This window comes from Leptodactylus fuscus, chromosome 8 (assembly GCF_031893055.1).
Source record: "Leptodactylus fuscus isolate aLepFus1 chromosome 8, aLepFus1.hap2, whole genome shotgun sequence".
NCBI lineage: Eukaryota > Metazoa > Chordata > Amphibia > Anura > Leptodactylidae > Leptodactylus > Leptodactylus fuscus.
This window is the reverse complement of record NC_134272.1, coordinates 76,632,810-76,647,433: the sequence shown is the minus strand read 5'-3', so window position 1 is coordinate 76,647,433 and position 14,624 is coordinate 76,632,810. Positions and strand designations below refer to the sequence as shown.

General features: G+C 43.2%; 1 protein-coding gene across 1 annotated transcript in view; it reads right to left on the bottom strand.

Moving 5' to 3' along the window:
- LOC142216435 (dipeptidyl peptidase 4-like) overlaps positions 1-14,624 on the bottom strand; it is a 47,636-nt gene that overhangs the window by 27,683 nt on the left and 5,329 nt on the right. The window contains exons 2-3 of the mRNA XM_075284246.1: positions 12,253-12,290; positions 11,896-11,983 (exon numbers count right to left, since the gene is read on the bottom strand). Coding sequence (XP_075140347.1) covers positions 11,896-11,983; positions 12,253-12,290 — 126 coding nt within the window. The remainder of the gene's footprint in view (positions 1-11,895; positions 11,984-12,252; positions 12,291-14,624) is intronic.

Sequence of the window (14,624 nt, the reverse complement as noted above, 5' to 3'; positions counted from 1 at the left end):
TGATCAACTTTAGACTAAAAAGTTAGTCCAGGTAGGGAATTTGGGTAAATTCTGGTCCGGGCCACCCCAATCACGATCACCTGGGATGCCATGATGGTTAGAATGAACTGGTAGCATTGGAGAAGTATTTATGTCCTTATCTGACAATACAATCACAACTATATTTACCTTGGCTCCTACGAAGGATATTACGAGTTATTTGCACCAGACTGGGGTTGGTAGTTGCAGATTATCAGATAACAAGTGTTTTACATCCAACAAAACCTACTTATGCTCCAAATGCAACGTGAATATCGAGCGACAGATGATCAGATTCCCATGGACTCTTTTAATCTAAGTGCATTAGTCGTCTGAATTCCTACAACATTCCAAGCTGTGGATTTCCGGCAATAAAACCCAGGCCCATGTTAAAGAAACACGGACAGAAGAGATTTGTACTCTCACATCTTCTGTCAATTACTGAATTCTCTAGAAGGTGCCCCAAGCACAGTCTGTAATGTTTCAGCACGGTCTATTCTACTTTACTAGTCATGGGTCTTGCTTGTGCGCCTCCGCAAGTTCACAATGAGCCAATGCTAACTGGATGTGATGACAATCCAAAAACAACAATAGCAAGTTATATGACTCATAGAAACCCAAATAGCAAGTCTTAGGACCTCCCTTCTGGCACATAATGGGAATAAGTAGTGGGTAAAAAATTCTAAATTATATAAAAAAAAAAAAAAAAAAAAAAAAAAAAATCTGAAAAACAAACAATTTTATACAATGCTAAAATCATCACTGCTCGCCACTCCCTGGAACCCAAACCTGTCTCTTATTACAATGACTCATTCAGTTATTAAAAAATATTAACATCTGTTAGAAAACATGAAAATCCCCGCAGTCAGTATTATAAAAAGATGCTATTATTTGTCTTAGCAAACAAAAAAACTTGGCTGAATTTGTAAACATGACATGAAAGTGAGATTAGGGAGCGCTGCGCCGGACGTACCCGAAAGTAACCAGCTAAGATGGTCTAAGACAGAAATTAATATTCGCATATTCCAGGGTGAAAAAAAAACAAAACAAAAGCATTTTGTGAGAAGCAAACTTTGGGCAAACATGTTTAACAGGTTTTCTGGGTCTGGAAAAAATTGGCTTTGCTGATCGTCTGACTGAAGGGTGATGAAGGTCGTCCTTTCCACAGATATAGAATTAAGTTTGATGAGTCCACACTCGGAATAGGGCTTGCACCATTGCATACGCTCGGGATAAGGCTTGCACCATTCTGTACACTTGGGATAGGGCTCACACCATTGCATACACTCAGGATAGGGCTTGCACCATTGCATACGCTCGGGATAAGGCTTGCACCATTGTGTACACTCAGGATACTTTCTGACAGTGAGGGTAGTGAGAGAGTGGAATAGGCTGCCACGGGAGGTGGTGGGCGCTCCATCAATGGAAATCTTCAAGCGGAATCTGGATAAACATATAGCTGGGATGATTTAGGAAAACCTGCACTCGCAGGGGGTTGGACCCGATGGCCCTTGAGGTCCCTTCCAACTCTACCAAAAAAGAAAAAAGGATAGCGATTGCACCATTCTGTACACTCGGAATCGGGCTTACACCATTGCATGCACTCGGGATAGGGCTTGCACCATTGCGTATACTTGGGATAGGGCTTGTACCATTCCTTACACTTGGAATAGAGCTTGCACCATTGCGTATGCTCAGGATAGAGCTTGCACCATTCCGTACACTCGGGATAGGGCTTGCACCATTCCGTACACTCGGGATAGGGCTTGCACCATTGTGTACACTCGGGATAGGGCTTGCACCATTCTGTACACTCAGGATAACGATTGCACCATTGCGTACACTCAGGATAGGGCTTGTACCATTATGTGCCTTTACTTGTGCTGTTACAATAAAAGTGTTTGCTGTGTATTGTTAGGATCGTTGATGACTCAAGATGAACATATGCAGATGAAGATGCGATGGTGATGAGAAAGAAGAGGCGAAGAAGAAGATGGAGGCGGTGCTGGAGAGTTTTCAGACAGCACAGGAGACGCCCCCAGTGCTGTTTGAGTGCAGGGGACACCACCAGGGCTGTCTGAAAACTCATTTACATAAGGAAGAAAGAAGATACTTCTCAGGAATGGCGGCGCGGATCAGAATAATAAAAGTAAGAGAAGAATAACCTTTCTTAAGGCTAATCCTATGTGCACTTAGGTAAAAAAAAAAAAAGGATTCTAATGATCCCTTTAATAATCAGGATCCAGAAAAAAAACCTACATTACAGTATTCCAGTGCCGCCATCTGTCACTCAGTCATACACATATTTATTACTCATATGTTACACATCAACAGTAAAAAGTTTGGTCTAGAAAACCCCATTTTTGACTTAAATAACCCTAAATATGGACCCCCAGTTTATTGTCTCTCACGGTGGAGGACCTAGCACATTCCTGTATTATGTGTGTAGTGTATTGATTCCCATGGGAATCATGTAATACTTCTGCTTCCCTGTAGGGGCGCTGCAGAAAACATGAACACTAGCTGCTGAGTGCTCTTGGATTTACAGAGGTTTGCTCGTTCTCAGGAACAGGACACCCTATGGTCAGTGTCATCAAAAATGGACAACCCCTTTAAATTTTAGGCCTGACAAGAGCTTTCAGCCATGTCGCGCTACATAGAAGATTTATGTAGTCCTGACAACTTGATACGACATGCAGTTTGCTTTTATATGATTTTCTCTTTTTTTTGGCTATCCCTAAAAGGATAAGCTGTGCCAACAAGAGTAAATCACCCCTAAGCACCATTTAGGAGTCTGGCGTAGCATGAAAGACACTGACTCAGTGACAGCGCCGTGTACTATGCACCGATTAGGATGATAGCGACTATAATAAAGATAAGCAGCACTGTAAAGCATTTGACTCTGACCTTCTTATTCACTGCTAGTAAAACTTTACTATATGAGAGGATTCCTATGTCCGGCAACTGCTGGAGAGGACATGACTGCACCCCCACTAACAAGATGGATATGACACCTTTCATCTTACCATTTCTTAAAGGGATGCATTTGTTAAAGGGATAGTGACGATGACAATAAATTGAAAACCTATAATAGATATATTCATAGATAAAAGACTCACCATATTTTACCACTATGGAATGTAAATACCCAGCATACACTCAGGGGAGCATATGCAAACAGGGGTGTAACTAGAAAAGACTAGGTCTCATAGCAAACTTTTGACTTGGGCCACCCTCCGCACAGCACCCCCTTTCCTGGCCCCCACATGGTATAACATCCCATTCACACATACTATAATGTCACAAAGTGGCCTCCAGATAGTATAATATCCCATAGCAACCCCTTCACAATATAATGTCCTATAGCAGCCCCTGCACACAGTATAATGTCCCACAGTGGCCCCTGCACACAGTATAATGTCCCATAGCGGCCCCTGCACACAGTATAATCTCCCATAGTGGCCCCTGTACACAGTATTATGTCCCTTAGTGGTCCCTGTACACAGTATTATCCCACATAGTGGCCCCTGCACACAGTATTATGTCCCTCAGCGGCCCCTGCACACAGTATAATCTCCCATAGTGGCCCCTGTACACAGTATTATGTCCCTTAGTGGCCCCTGTACACAGTATTATGTCCCATACACACACATTTGGCTCGAGGCTACTCCTGATGGCATTGTCTAAGTGGTCCTGTGGATGTTCACCCTTCACCCCCTGACAACTGACCCAGGAAGGTTAAGAAACATTGTTATGTGGCACTGAATTCACAGGCAAGAAATGTGGTCAGAGGACAGGCAGAGTATGTTCAGCACAGAGGTAAGGCAGGTCAGGGTAGGTGGCATGGGTTCAGAGTTAGTGTAGTGTCAGCGCAGGCGGCACAGATTCAGATACAAAAAAATAGGTAAAGAGGCAGAGCATAAAGTAACACCATAGCAGTAGACTAGCAAGCTAGGAACCTTTTTGCTCAGGCACATTAATGTGGATGAAGGTGCCTTTAATAGCCCACAAGTGCATGAGACTATATAGGATAAAACTGTGAAGTTTACATATTCTTAAATAGCCAGCCAAGGACCATAGCACCACAGCTAGGAAGAACAGCTTGGCGGGCATAGATGGCACCGTACTTGCCGATTTCATCAGGCCATTCCAACCATCTAATGTGTATGAGGACCAAAAAGGGCCCAAACTCCTGAATGCAGACAGAAGAGAAAAGAGAAGGATCTTGCACAACCTAATGGCCTCCTCTACTGCTGGCTGACAACATAATTTTTTAAATTCTATCCTAAAAAATAAAGAACAGGTTACGTGGAGTGTTGGATCCTGTGTTATCCGTCTTATATACAAGACTGTGCAAAGGTTTTGGGCAGGGAGTGATTCAGAGCTCCAATCAGAGGCAGCCAATATCCTAGCTCAGAATCACACCCTATTATCTGCTCCTGCCTGACACCGCCCTCCTGACAGTACAGAGTCTAAATAGCATATCAGGTACCAAAACTAACAGCACGGATTGCTCAGGAATGGTGGGGGCTAGAGAAAAAAATTCCTACTGTGCCAAAATCGGCAGAATATCAGCTATTAGTGGATGTAAAGAGCTGGATCTATTCGAGGTAGGGAAAGGTCCTCCTTAAATAGTCTGTTTTTTCAGACCTATGACCTTTTCACATTTACCTTGTATGAACCCGCACTGTCTGAATCGTTTCCTTCAAGCACTGTCTGAAATCACTGGCCTGGAAAAGTTCATAGATCATTCTCTTGAAAGGGAACTGCTTTACCCTGTACTTCCTCTAAATTAGATATGTACTGGATGATAAAAAAAAAAAACAAAACAAAACAGGGAACCAAAAAGGGGATATTTTTTTTATTTTTATTGGGGAGTAGAGATGAGCGAGTAGGTATTCGATAGAATACTATGGTATTCAAAATATTCGTACTCGATTGAATACTACTAGCTATTTGCAGTAAATATTTCGATTCAGAACCAGCGTTGATTAGCTGAATGCTATAGCATTCGGCAAATCAACGCTGGTTCTGCAGCAGGCTTGTCCTTGCTAGTCAGGAGAGCTGGCAGCTTGCTGTTACGAGGGAGCTGACTTTTTCTCATAGGAATGCATTGACCAGCGTTATTGGCCAGTGTACAGCATTCAGCCAATCAACGCTGGTTCTGCAGGAGGCTCATCTGTGAGTCTAAGATTGGACCACAGCAGTCTCCATTGTGGTCCGATTTTAGACTCCGCCTCCTCACAGACAAGCCTCCGGCAGAACCAATGTTGATTGGCCGAATGCTGTACACTGGCCAATCAACTCTGGTCAATTCATTCCTATGACAAAAAAGTAAGCTCCCTCGTAACAGCAAGCTGCCAGGTCTCCTGACTAGCAAGGACGAGCCTGCTGCAGAACCAGTGTTGATTTGCCGCAGGCTCATCTTTTCTAGTCAGGAGAGCTGGCAGCTTGATGTTACGAGGGAGCTTACTTTTTATCAGCACAACTGCAAACGCTGTGCAGTTAAAGTGCACGGACCCCATAGACTATAATGGGGTTTGTGCGCTTTAACTGCACAGCGCTCCTCCTAAACACTCTCCTCCTGCTACCCGTGGACTTGGTGACTCTCCTTTAGTCGAATAGTGGTTTCCCCTGAAACGAGCATTTTTTCCCATAGACTATAATGGGATTCGATATTCGATCGAGTAGTCGAATATTGAGGCTCTACTCAAAACGAATATCGAATCTCAAATATTTCACTGTTCGCTCATTTCTATTGGGGAGTCCTGATCCCGAGTGCCTTTCTGAGAACACCAGTTGTTTTATCTCCTATTAAATTTTTTAAGGGGGCACATACTTTAGCCCTATACAAACACACAAGAATAACAGCTCCGCACAATCCAGAAAATCCATCTCGACTCCCTTAAAGGTTACTTGGGTTCACTTTACATTTGAGCTATAGGATGGGAGGATTTACGCATCCCGATTATAGAAGAGGAGGAACGCCCACACAGATCTTCATGTCCACCATGGCCGTGACCATCACCTATTGTGAGCGATGGATCCTGTGTTATCTATCTATATACAGGGCTGTGCAAAGGTTTTAGGCAGGTGTGGAAAAATGCTATGTAGTAAGAAATAGAAGGGATCAGTTTATTTTTGCAAATGAAGAAGAGAGAAACGTAGTCCGACACATATTACTGGCGAGTTTTTGTGTATTGTAGCATTGACGTCCACATAAATCAATAGCGCTCGAGTTCGCTGTAACTTTTACTACAGACCGCTCCGAGCCAATATTTTTCCTTATAAATTGTCCTCGAGTTTGAGCTGTAAAAACTTCCCAATCCCTGAGAAAGGAAGTGATCCTTATTAAGTCTGAGATTGCTTGGACTCTTGCAATAGATTTCCGTTCCCCTGGCAATGGAGAAACATCTCGAAGAACTTGTAGCCGCGCAATGGTAAAAGTTATTATGTTAATGTTTGGGTTATTATAAACCCGACAGCATCTGCTCTCCATACAGCCCCGGGGGACAACCATTAAAGAGTAACAGACAACATCCTCGAAGTGACGGACCGCTGCTAACAATATGGAATGAAAGTTTTGGGTTCTTTTCATAAACTATTGTGGTTTCATTTAAAAACGAATGCAACCGTAACGAACGGAATAAAAAGCCGGACTAATGAATGAGACTGCGGCACGGACATCGGACGACTGCCAAAATTAAAAGAGTGTAATGGAGTTCAGAAGTGAATTACAAGTGTTTGATCGAGATTAGAAAAACATGGCGGCTTTCTTCCAAAAACATCACTGCACGTGTCCATGGCTTATGTCTCGCATTACCGATCAGGAAATGGGTCAGAGATGCGATACCAAATGCAACCTGTAGACTTGGGCACTGTGGATATTTTGCGTTTTTCGGATCTTGACCTGTACAAACCCTTTTAGAAATCGGTTATAGAGATCCACAGTTTATAAAAGGATTGCTGGCCAAAAATGATGTCATTTGTAGGATGTCCTTAACCTTGGTGATAGGTGATACTGTACAGGGCAAATATGGGTTTTCTTGAGGTAGAATCAGGTGAATTTACCGTTTACTCCTCAGAAAATTGGTTTGAGATATCGAGACCCGTAGATATAATGAGGGCTCCATAATTTAAAGGATTTATAGAAACAGCCAAGGCTCAAGGTAAAGTCAGCAAAAAATTATATTAAATGGGTATAATGGGAATACTTAGTAAAATAGGCACACTCATTTTTTTTTTGGCACCAATATGGTCTGAAGAAAAAAAAAAAAAAATTGGGCCACTTTCTTCACTTTCCAACTGGCTCACCATCAAGTAGGTGGAAATCAAGACAAGGACCTCTCGACCCAACAAATTTACTATAGCATATTCCAGAAAACTGGTGAGAGTCATCCCTAAAATCTGACTAGGGTACATTTCAGTTTTGGCACATGACACCTATAATATTAAATATTAAAAATTTTGAGTCTCGGATTCTCAAGGGCACCTGGATCCAGTGGGGGAATAGATTCATGTCAGGGGAAACGCCAGTTCTAATAATTTCCCTACTATCTGTTGTCAACCTACGACTTGTTAGATTTTTCCACTAGCCTACCAAGTCAGGTTAGATGGACAAAGAGCTGTCCATCTAACCTGATTTGGTAGGCTAGTGGAAATCTTAAAAAAGAATCTTTAAAAAAAAAAAAAAAAAAAAAAAGTGCTTTCAGGTAAGGCTAGGTTCACACTTGCATCGGGCTTTCCATCGTTTGGGGACCCGAACAACGGAGTGTCTGTCTATGGATGTTTTATCAATTATTATTACGCAACTTGTCTTTCAACTTTCATAATGTTTTTATTTTTACAATATTGTTTTATTTAACTAAGTATTTTTAAGTATTTTTATTACTAATAATGTCCCAATGTACTTCTCTCATGACATGTCTGCAAATACTATCTGTGAGGAGGAGAAGTTTCTGCTGGGAGAATTAACCCCCGGCCGACCGTTCCAACCTTTATTTCAACCATAAATATGGATTTTTCCACAATTTTCAAAGCAGAGCACAAACTCGTACAATCTCTTCAGATCTCCAGATATCCCGATTTAGTAAACACTAGAGATAGAGATATGTTATTTGGTACATGAGGAGTTATAGAACAGCTGGTCATGTCTGTCCTTGGGCTGCTTCCAGAATAATCTACCTCCCCTTGTACTGTCTTAAGGTAAACAAATGATAAAGTAAAAAAAAAAATGCCAGAGTCAGCCAAAACCAAAAGAACTCATAGCTCATTACTGGAAGGTATGGATAGGGATGTGCTGTAGGTTACGATATGGACACCAGCTGGGATTTCCTTGAAGAGCACAACTGAGGACATGTCCATCAGCACTCCTCACTTATTCTCTCCACTGTGGTTTCTGAGACCATACATCCAGTTGTCCAGGAAATCCTGGACTTAAAGACAAAGTGGGGAATTTTTTTTTTATCAAGATGGGCCAGTCTTCATCTGGTCTACATGTTCTGTACATTGAGGTGAGATGTTCCAGGAGATGTCTGAGGACATCTCCAATGGTGGTTAAACACATCAGATGTCAGCTGAAATTAGTGACCATGTACTATAGTATGAACAGGTCCAAATTTTCCAGTTATGACGAGAAGAGTTGGATATACTGTAATATTGAGCTGGCGTTGTTGTAAAAAGCCACAACAACTATAGTGCATCATAATGGATGGCGGATTGGAAGTGCATGGCAGCATGGAGGGACAGGAACTGCATAGAGTGTAGTAGAAGTCACCTAGCAGTTGTGTCTGCTGGGAAAGTTAGTACGCCAATGGGCGCCGAGCCCCTGTATTACATGTCTATTGGGTGACCATAGGCTGCAAGTGCCTGGTCCATCTTAGAACATATGAAGGAACACAAGTCTCAACATGGCTGAGATCCCAGGCTCAGACGCTGCCAGTGTTAGTAGAACATAGCTTTATTGGTGGTCCAGTTGGGGGGGGGGGGGGGTCAACCAGTCCTGATATGATTGGCTTCCGCCAAAATTAATCTGATCTGCATGGTCATCTTAAAATGGAGAAATTATTTATACAATGTAATATAATCCAGAATTGGGGAAGACCCAAGAGGTGGTCCTCAGACTCCAGAGATGGGGCCATCCTCTATTCAACCTCGTGTATTCTGTTGTAGAACAAGATGACCCTCTAGCCCGCTGATGGGAGAAAGCTCAGAATGTAGATATTGTGGTGTAAAAATTGGTGTAAAAGTCTAGGAAATATTGACTACAAGCAAAGTAACAAAAAAAGTAAAGGTGACAGAAAGCATGTGTGAACTTTGGTCGAACTTCACAGTCAGATCGGAACGAAAACAAGTTGCAGGTCAATTAGGTCCGCTACTTCTCTCCTACATGTAATGAATGACTAAGCACAGGGTTAGCAAAATACCGACCGATGATAAATTCTATAATGGAGAGATAACACATTGTATCTGACAAAGCCAGAATGCAAGGAAGAACATCACACGGGAACACGTGTTACATAAGACAACAAGCCCCATTAGTCACTATTTATACTAAGAGGAGGCTGAATGTTTTTATAAAAAAAAAAAAACATTGAAACATGTTCTATCCTATTCTCATCTATTCTTTTTTCATATCTTCTGTTGAATTTTAATATCTGTGACCATAACACATAGATCCGCCCCCGCGGTGCTACTGACTGGAATTTAGATCGGGCCCTATAATAATCTAAGATTGATTTAGTAGATTAGTCTATATCTTGTGGCATTAAAATGTGGCCCTATTGTGGTAGTTTGATAACAGTCCATACTGCATTCCTATGAGAGGCAACTTAGGATCTGCCATCACATTATGTTAAACCTCCTTCCTTATGGATCTTGAGAATAAAGATGCGGTTCACCAACACTGTTTTGGAGTTGGTGGCACTCACTGGTGGTCACGTGCAAAGTGCTCTTTGGAGCATCAAGGGTGTTTTCGCTTACCTCTTTGGTGTAATGGTAACGCCCCTCTTTGCCTCAAAGAGCACATTTACATATTCACAAAAACAGCAATATCTTAGCAAGGGAGGTAGCGATTCACAAGGGCACAACACTGTTTGATCACAGGTGATCCTAACCCATGTCTGAGTGATAGATTAGTGTCACCAGACCCCAGCATATCACCCCAGCCCTGCAGATAGATAGGTTAGTGTCACCAGAACCAGCATATCACCCCAGCCCTGCAGATAGATAGGTTAGGGTCACCAGAACCAGCATATCACCCCAGCCCTGCAGATAGATAGGTTAGTGTCACCAGAACCAGCATATCACCCCAGCCCTGCAGATAGATAGGTTAGTGTCACCAGAACCAGCATATCACCCCAGCCCTGCAGATAGATAGGTTAGTGTCACCAGAACCAGCATATCACCCCAGCCCTGCAGATAGATAGGTTAGTGTCACCAGAACCAGCATATCACCCCAGCCCTGCAGATAGATAGGTTAGTGTCACCAGAACCAGCATATCACCCCAGCCCTGCAGATAGATAGGTTAGTGTCACCAGACCCAGCATATCACCCCAGCCCTGCAGATAGATAGGTTAGTGTCACCAGAACCAGCATATCACCCCAGCCCTGCAGATAGATAGGTTAGGGTCACCAGAACCAGCATATCACCCCAGCCCTGCAGATAGATAGGTTAGGGTCACCAGAACCAGCATATCACCCCAGCCCTGCAGATAGATAGGTTACTGTCACCAGAACCAGCATATTACCCCATCCCTGCAGATAGATAGGTTAGTGTCACCAGAACCAGCATATCACCCCAGCCCTGCAGATAGATAGGTTAGTGTCACCAGAACCAGCATATCACCCCAGCCCTGCAGATAGATAGGTTACTGTCACCAGAACCAGCATATCACCCCAGTCCTGCAGATAGATAGGTTACTGTCACCAGAACCAGCATATTACCCCATCCCTGCAGATAGATAGGTTAGTGTCACCAGAACCAGCATATCACCCCAGCCCTGCAGATAGATAGGTTAGTGTCACCAGAATTAAACGGGGCTGGGATGATATGCTGGGTTGTTGAGACAAACGCCCTTTAAGGTGCCCATACACATTTGATTTTGGCTCTGCTAAATGACTTTCTTGTATGTATGTTGATGTCTTGACTCTTCTCATTACCATCTGTTGTCAGAAAGAGGGATTGGGCATTTAAATTTTGAAATGTGTTCAATCACATTCGCAGGGTGACTCTGCTGTCCTTAAAAGCTCATTAGTGTATTTGGGGACCCAAAAGACGGAAACCCTGTCCGCTTAAAAAGTGGTTACATGCAGTAACCCATGGACCCCATAGACTATTAAGATGTCCGCTGGGTTTCCACCAGCAAAGACTTGCAGGACTTTTCTCTCCACCAATTTTAAGTGGAATCTGGGATGGAGTGCCCCAACGTTAGTATGAACCTAGCATTACAGTGCAACATCCAAGTCATCAGCATTAGCCAATCGTACAATATACACAGCAGAGAATAAATGAATGCAAATAATGGAGCAAAGACCAACTACAAGTCTTTCACTTAAGGCACAATTGTGGGGGTTTAGACTATCTTAGAATTTGCAAGGATGAAAAACAAGATAAACCGTTGCCCATAATGTGATTTCAACATGATCCTTATGAGAGATGAGCTAAAAATGTGTTAGTTCTTAAGATTCCTGCTCCAATAGATATTATTAAGTGGAGATTTCTGTTCCGCACATTGAAAATCTGAATCATATACTTTGCAAATTTCCAAGGATCACACTGTAATATACAGTGTGATCCTTGGAAATTTGCAAAGTATATGATTCAGATTTTCCTCTATTCCTACAGGTGTAATCTGACATACATCAGGTGTCCTTACCTTTAAATGCCAGCAGAGCAACAGGAACGGCTATGGCAACCACAACAACTACCCCGACCAGCAGCCCGATCAACCACTTCACCCATGTCTGCAAAACACATGGACATAATCACCCTCTTGCATCCAACCATATCCATCAGCTAGTAACTCTTTGCAAGCAGAAGAATCTTATAGAAGACATCCCATTAAATTGATACATTCCTGAACACTCAATGGTCAAATTTGAACCTAGTAATTGGGGGTGAAGGCAAAAAAAAAAAAAAATTCAGATCCCCCTCCACGGCTATAGATCTATATAGGATAGAGATACAGATTGGGTTTTAGGTTACCAAATAATCTAAAAATCAATGTACTCACCTTCATCTTTGCTGGCTCCTCCAGAGGAACGTATTCCCCTGATCCAGGGTGAAGGAAAGCAATGAAGACAAAAAAGAAAAAAGTTTAAATATTATTTATCTCGTGACCAGTCAACAGCTCCAGTCCAAATAGTTAAACATTAGTAGAGCAAATCCAGAGGTGAGGCTGGGCATAGTCCTGGGCGCAGGCACTCGGTACTACTACTCCTGCAGCAGGAGCCGCGCTGCAGGCAGCTTATATAATAAGTGCAGGCTGTAATAGGATCAGCTTCAAACAGAACAAGGAAGAGATAGAGAAAGTTTCTGCCAGCTGTTTTGGACTGTGAAGGGGGGGGGGGGATGAATGAGACTGTGCGAGGAGAGCAAGCACAAGCCCAATGAGAATGGAAAGTTCATAAAAAGTTATACTCAGAAGTTAAGGTGCTCGATATAGGAGACCAAGGCGCAAAGATGGACTAAGATTGTAAAAAAAGAGCAGAGCACGAGAGAGACGACTGTCTATAAGATCATCACCAGCTGCAAAGAATAACGGTCACAGTCATACAAAGTGCTGCAGACCGTACTATGGGGTAGAACATGGCTCATGTGTGCACCATACTTGCACAACATCTGGTTATCACCTGTTCCTATGGTGGCTAACAGTTGGGGCGGGGGGGCATAAACTTGTCGCACATGTGTATCTATTTATAAAGTACATGCCGATACATTGTGTTGCAGATTGTTGCCCATGTAATGGTGGGTCACATTGTATAAGGGGTCAGCTAATGGGTGAAATTCCGCCATTGTAAGATGTGACGCTTCATTATTACATGTCAGACACCTGCACAGTGCTCGGATGCAGTTCACACGCACACACCTGTCACAGCATTGAAAACTTTAGGGGATTTATCATAACGATTGTGAGGGAAAAATGCAACAGGTGTGAACTGTCCAGTGTTTATTGCGGTCTGGGGAGTAACTATAGAGAATGCAGAGCAGAGGGGGCCACACCGACCAGATCTTATCTAGAATACTTGTGCTGCAGAGAGAAATTTGGGCCCCCTCAGGCTCCAGAACCCACAGCAATTGCTACAGTTTACCCATCAAAAGCTACACCCAATATTCACAGAGAAGATGCCGGGAGAACATCAAACTCTGCACAATGCAACATTTTTGGGGTGAGACCCTACTCACTACCCACCTTTAGGGGGGAGACAAAACCTCAACACATCCACTTTTGTAATATTGACACTCTTTGTGCTGGCCATACCCAGTTGTGTAACTAAAGTCTTGTGGGCCCTGATGCAATTTTTTTGTCTGCAGCCCCCTACCTCATCCAGATTACGGGTGCTAAGGGGGGTTAGCTGCAATCTAAATATTGATGCCAGTGCTTATGGGCCCCCTAAGGCTCCTGGACCCTGATGTGACTGCATCCTCTGTACCCCCTCAAGTTACGCCCCTGGCCATACCCCAGGATGTGAACAGCACGTGAGTGTCTAAGTCCTGTATTGAATCACTGGTAGATGAATGATGTGGCAGTAGTTTGCCAGCCCCTTGTGATAGGCTCATTCTTCCAGGAGTCCGAGAGGCTGCCCTTCTTTTTGGAAGCCTCTTGGATGTTTTGGTAGAGTTGGCAAGTACGAGCTAACCCCTGGTGCAGATGGTGGGTGCCCAAGGAGTATCATCGAGCCTGAGTGGGCCAAAAAAGGCCCCTCTGATTCATATAAGGAAGTTAATGATATAACATAGGTAGGGTTAGGGGGTTGTTGCACAGATTTTGAGTCAGGGTGCAAGTGCATCACCGATTGCAATAATCTGCAGTGTTGGTTTACAACTTTTAGTTCTACCGCTGCTGCACTATCAAGAATTGAACTTACCCTACGTAAGACTGCATTCACACTGCTGAGCTGGGCCGTGCACTGGTTTAATGGCAGGTCAGCTGAGCTCAGTTAAGCCAGGTTCAGAGCAGCACATAACATGAATCCAGTCTTAGGCCACACATTGTGGAATAACTGTCTTGGTTACTGCAGATTCTGCTGCATTTTCATTTTTTCCCCTAAACTCAGGAGGGACGTCAAGTGGAACAGAAAATATAAAGGAACCAGAATGAATCCTTCTGCTAAATAAACTCCTGGATATGGCTAGTAAAACACAGCAAAATCTGCAACAAAAAAAACCAAAACTGAATTTTTCCGTAATGTGTGGCCTCAGCATTAATGTGCGATACCAGACACAGCACATAAGAAGGAGATCGGGTATATGATCGATCTTTAAAGGGGAAGTCTGAGAAGGACAGACTTGGTTTATTTGCACCTTTAACACAAACAGCTGTCAAAGAGAGTTCCCCACCCTGGACCCCCCTAAATGGCAGAACAAAGGGACGCCTGTACGATC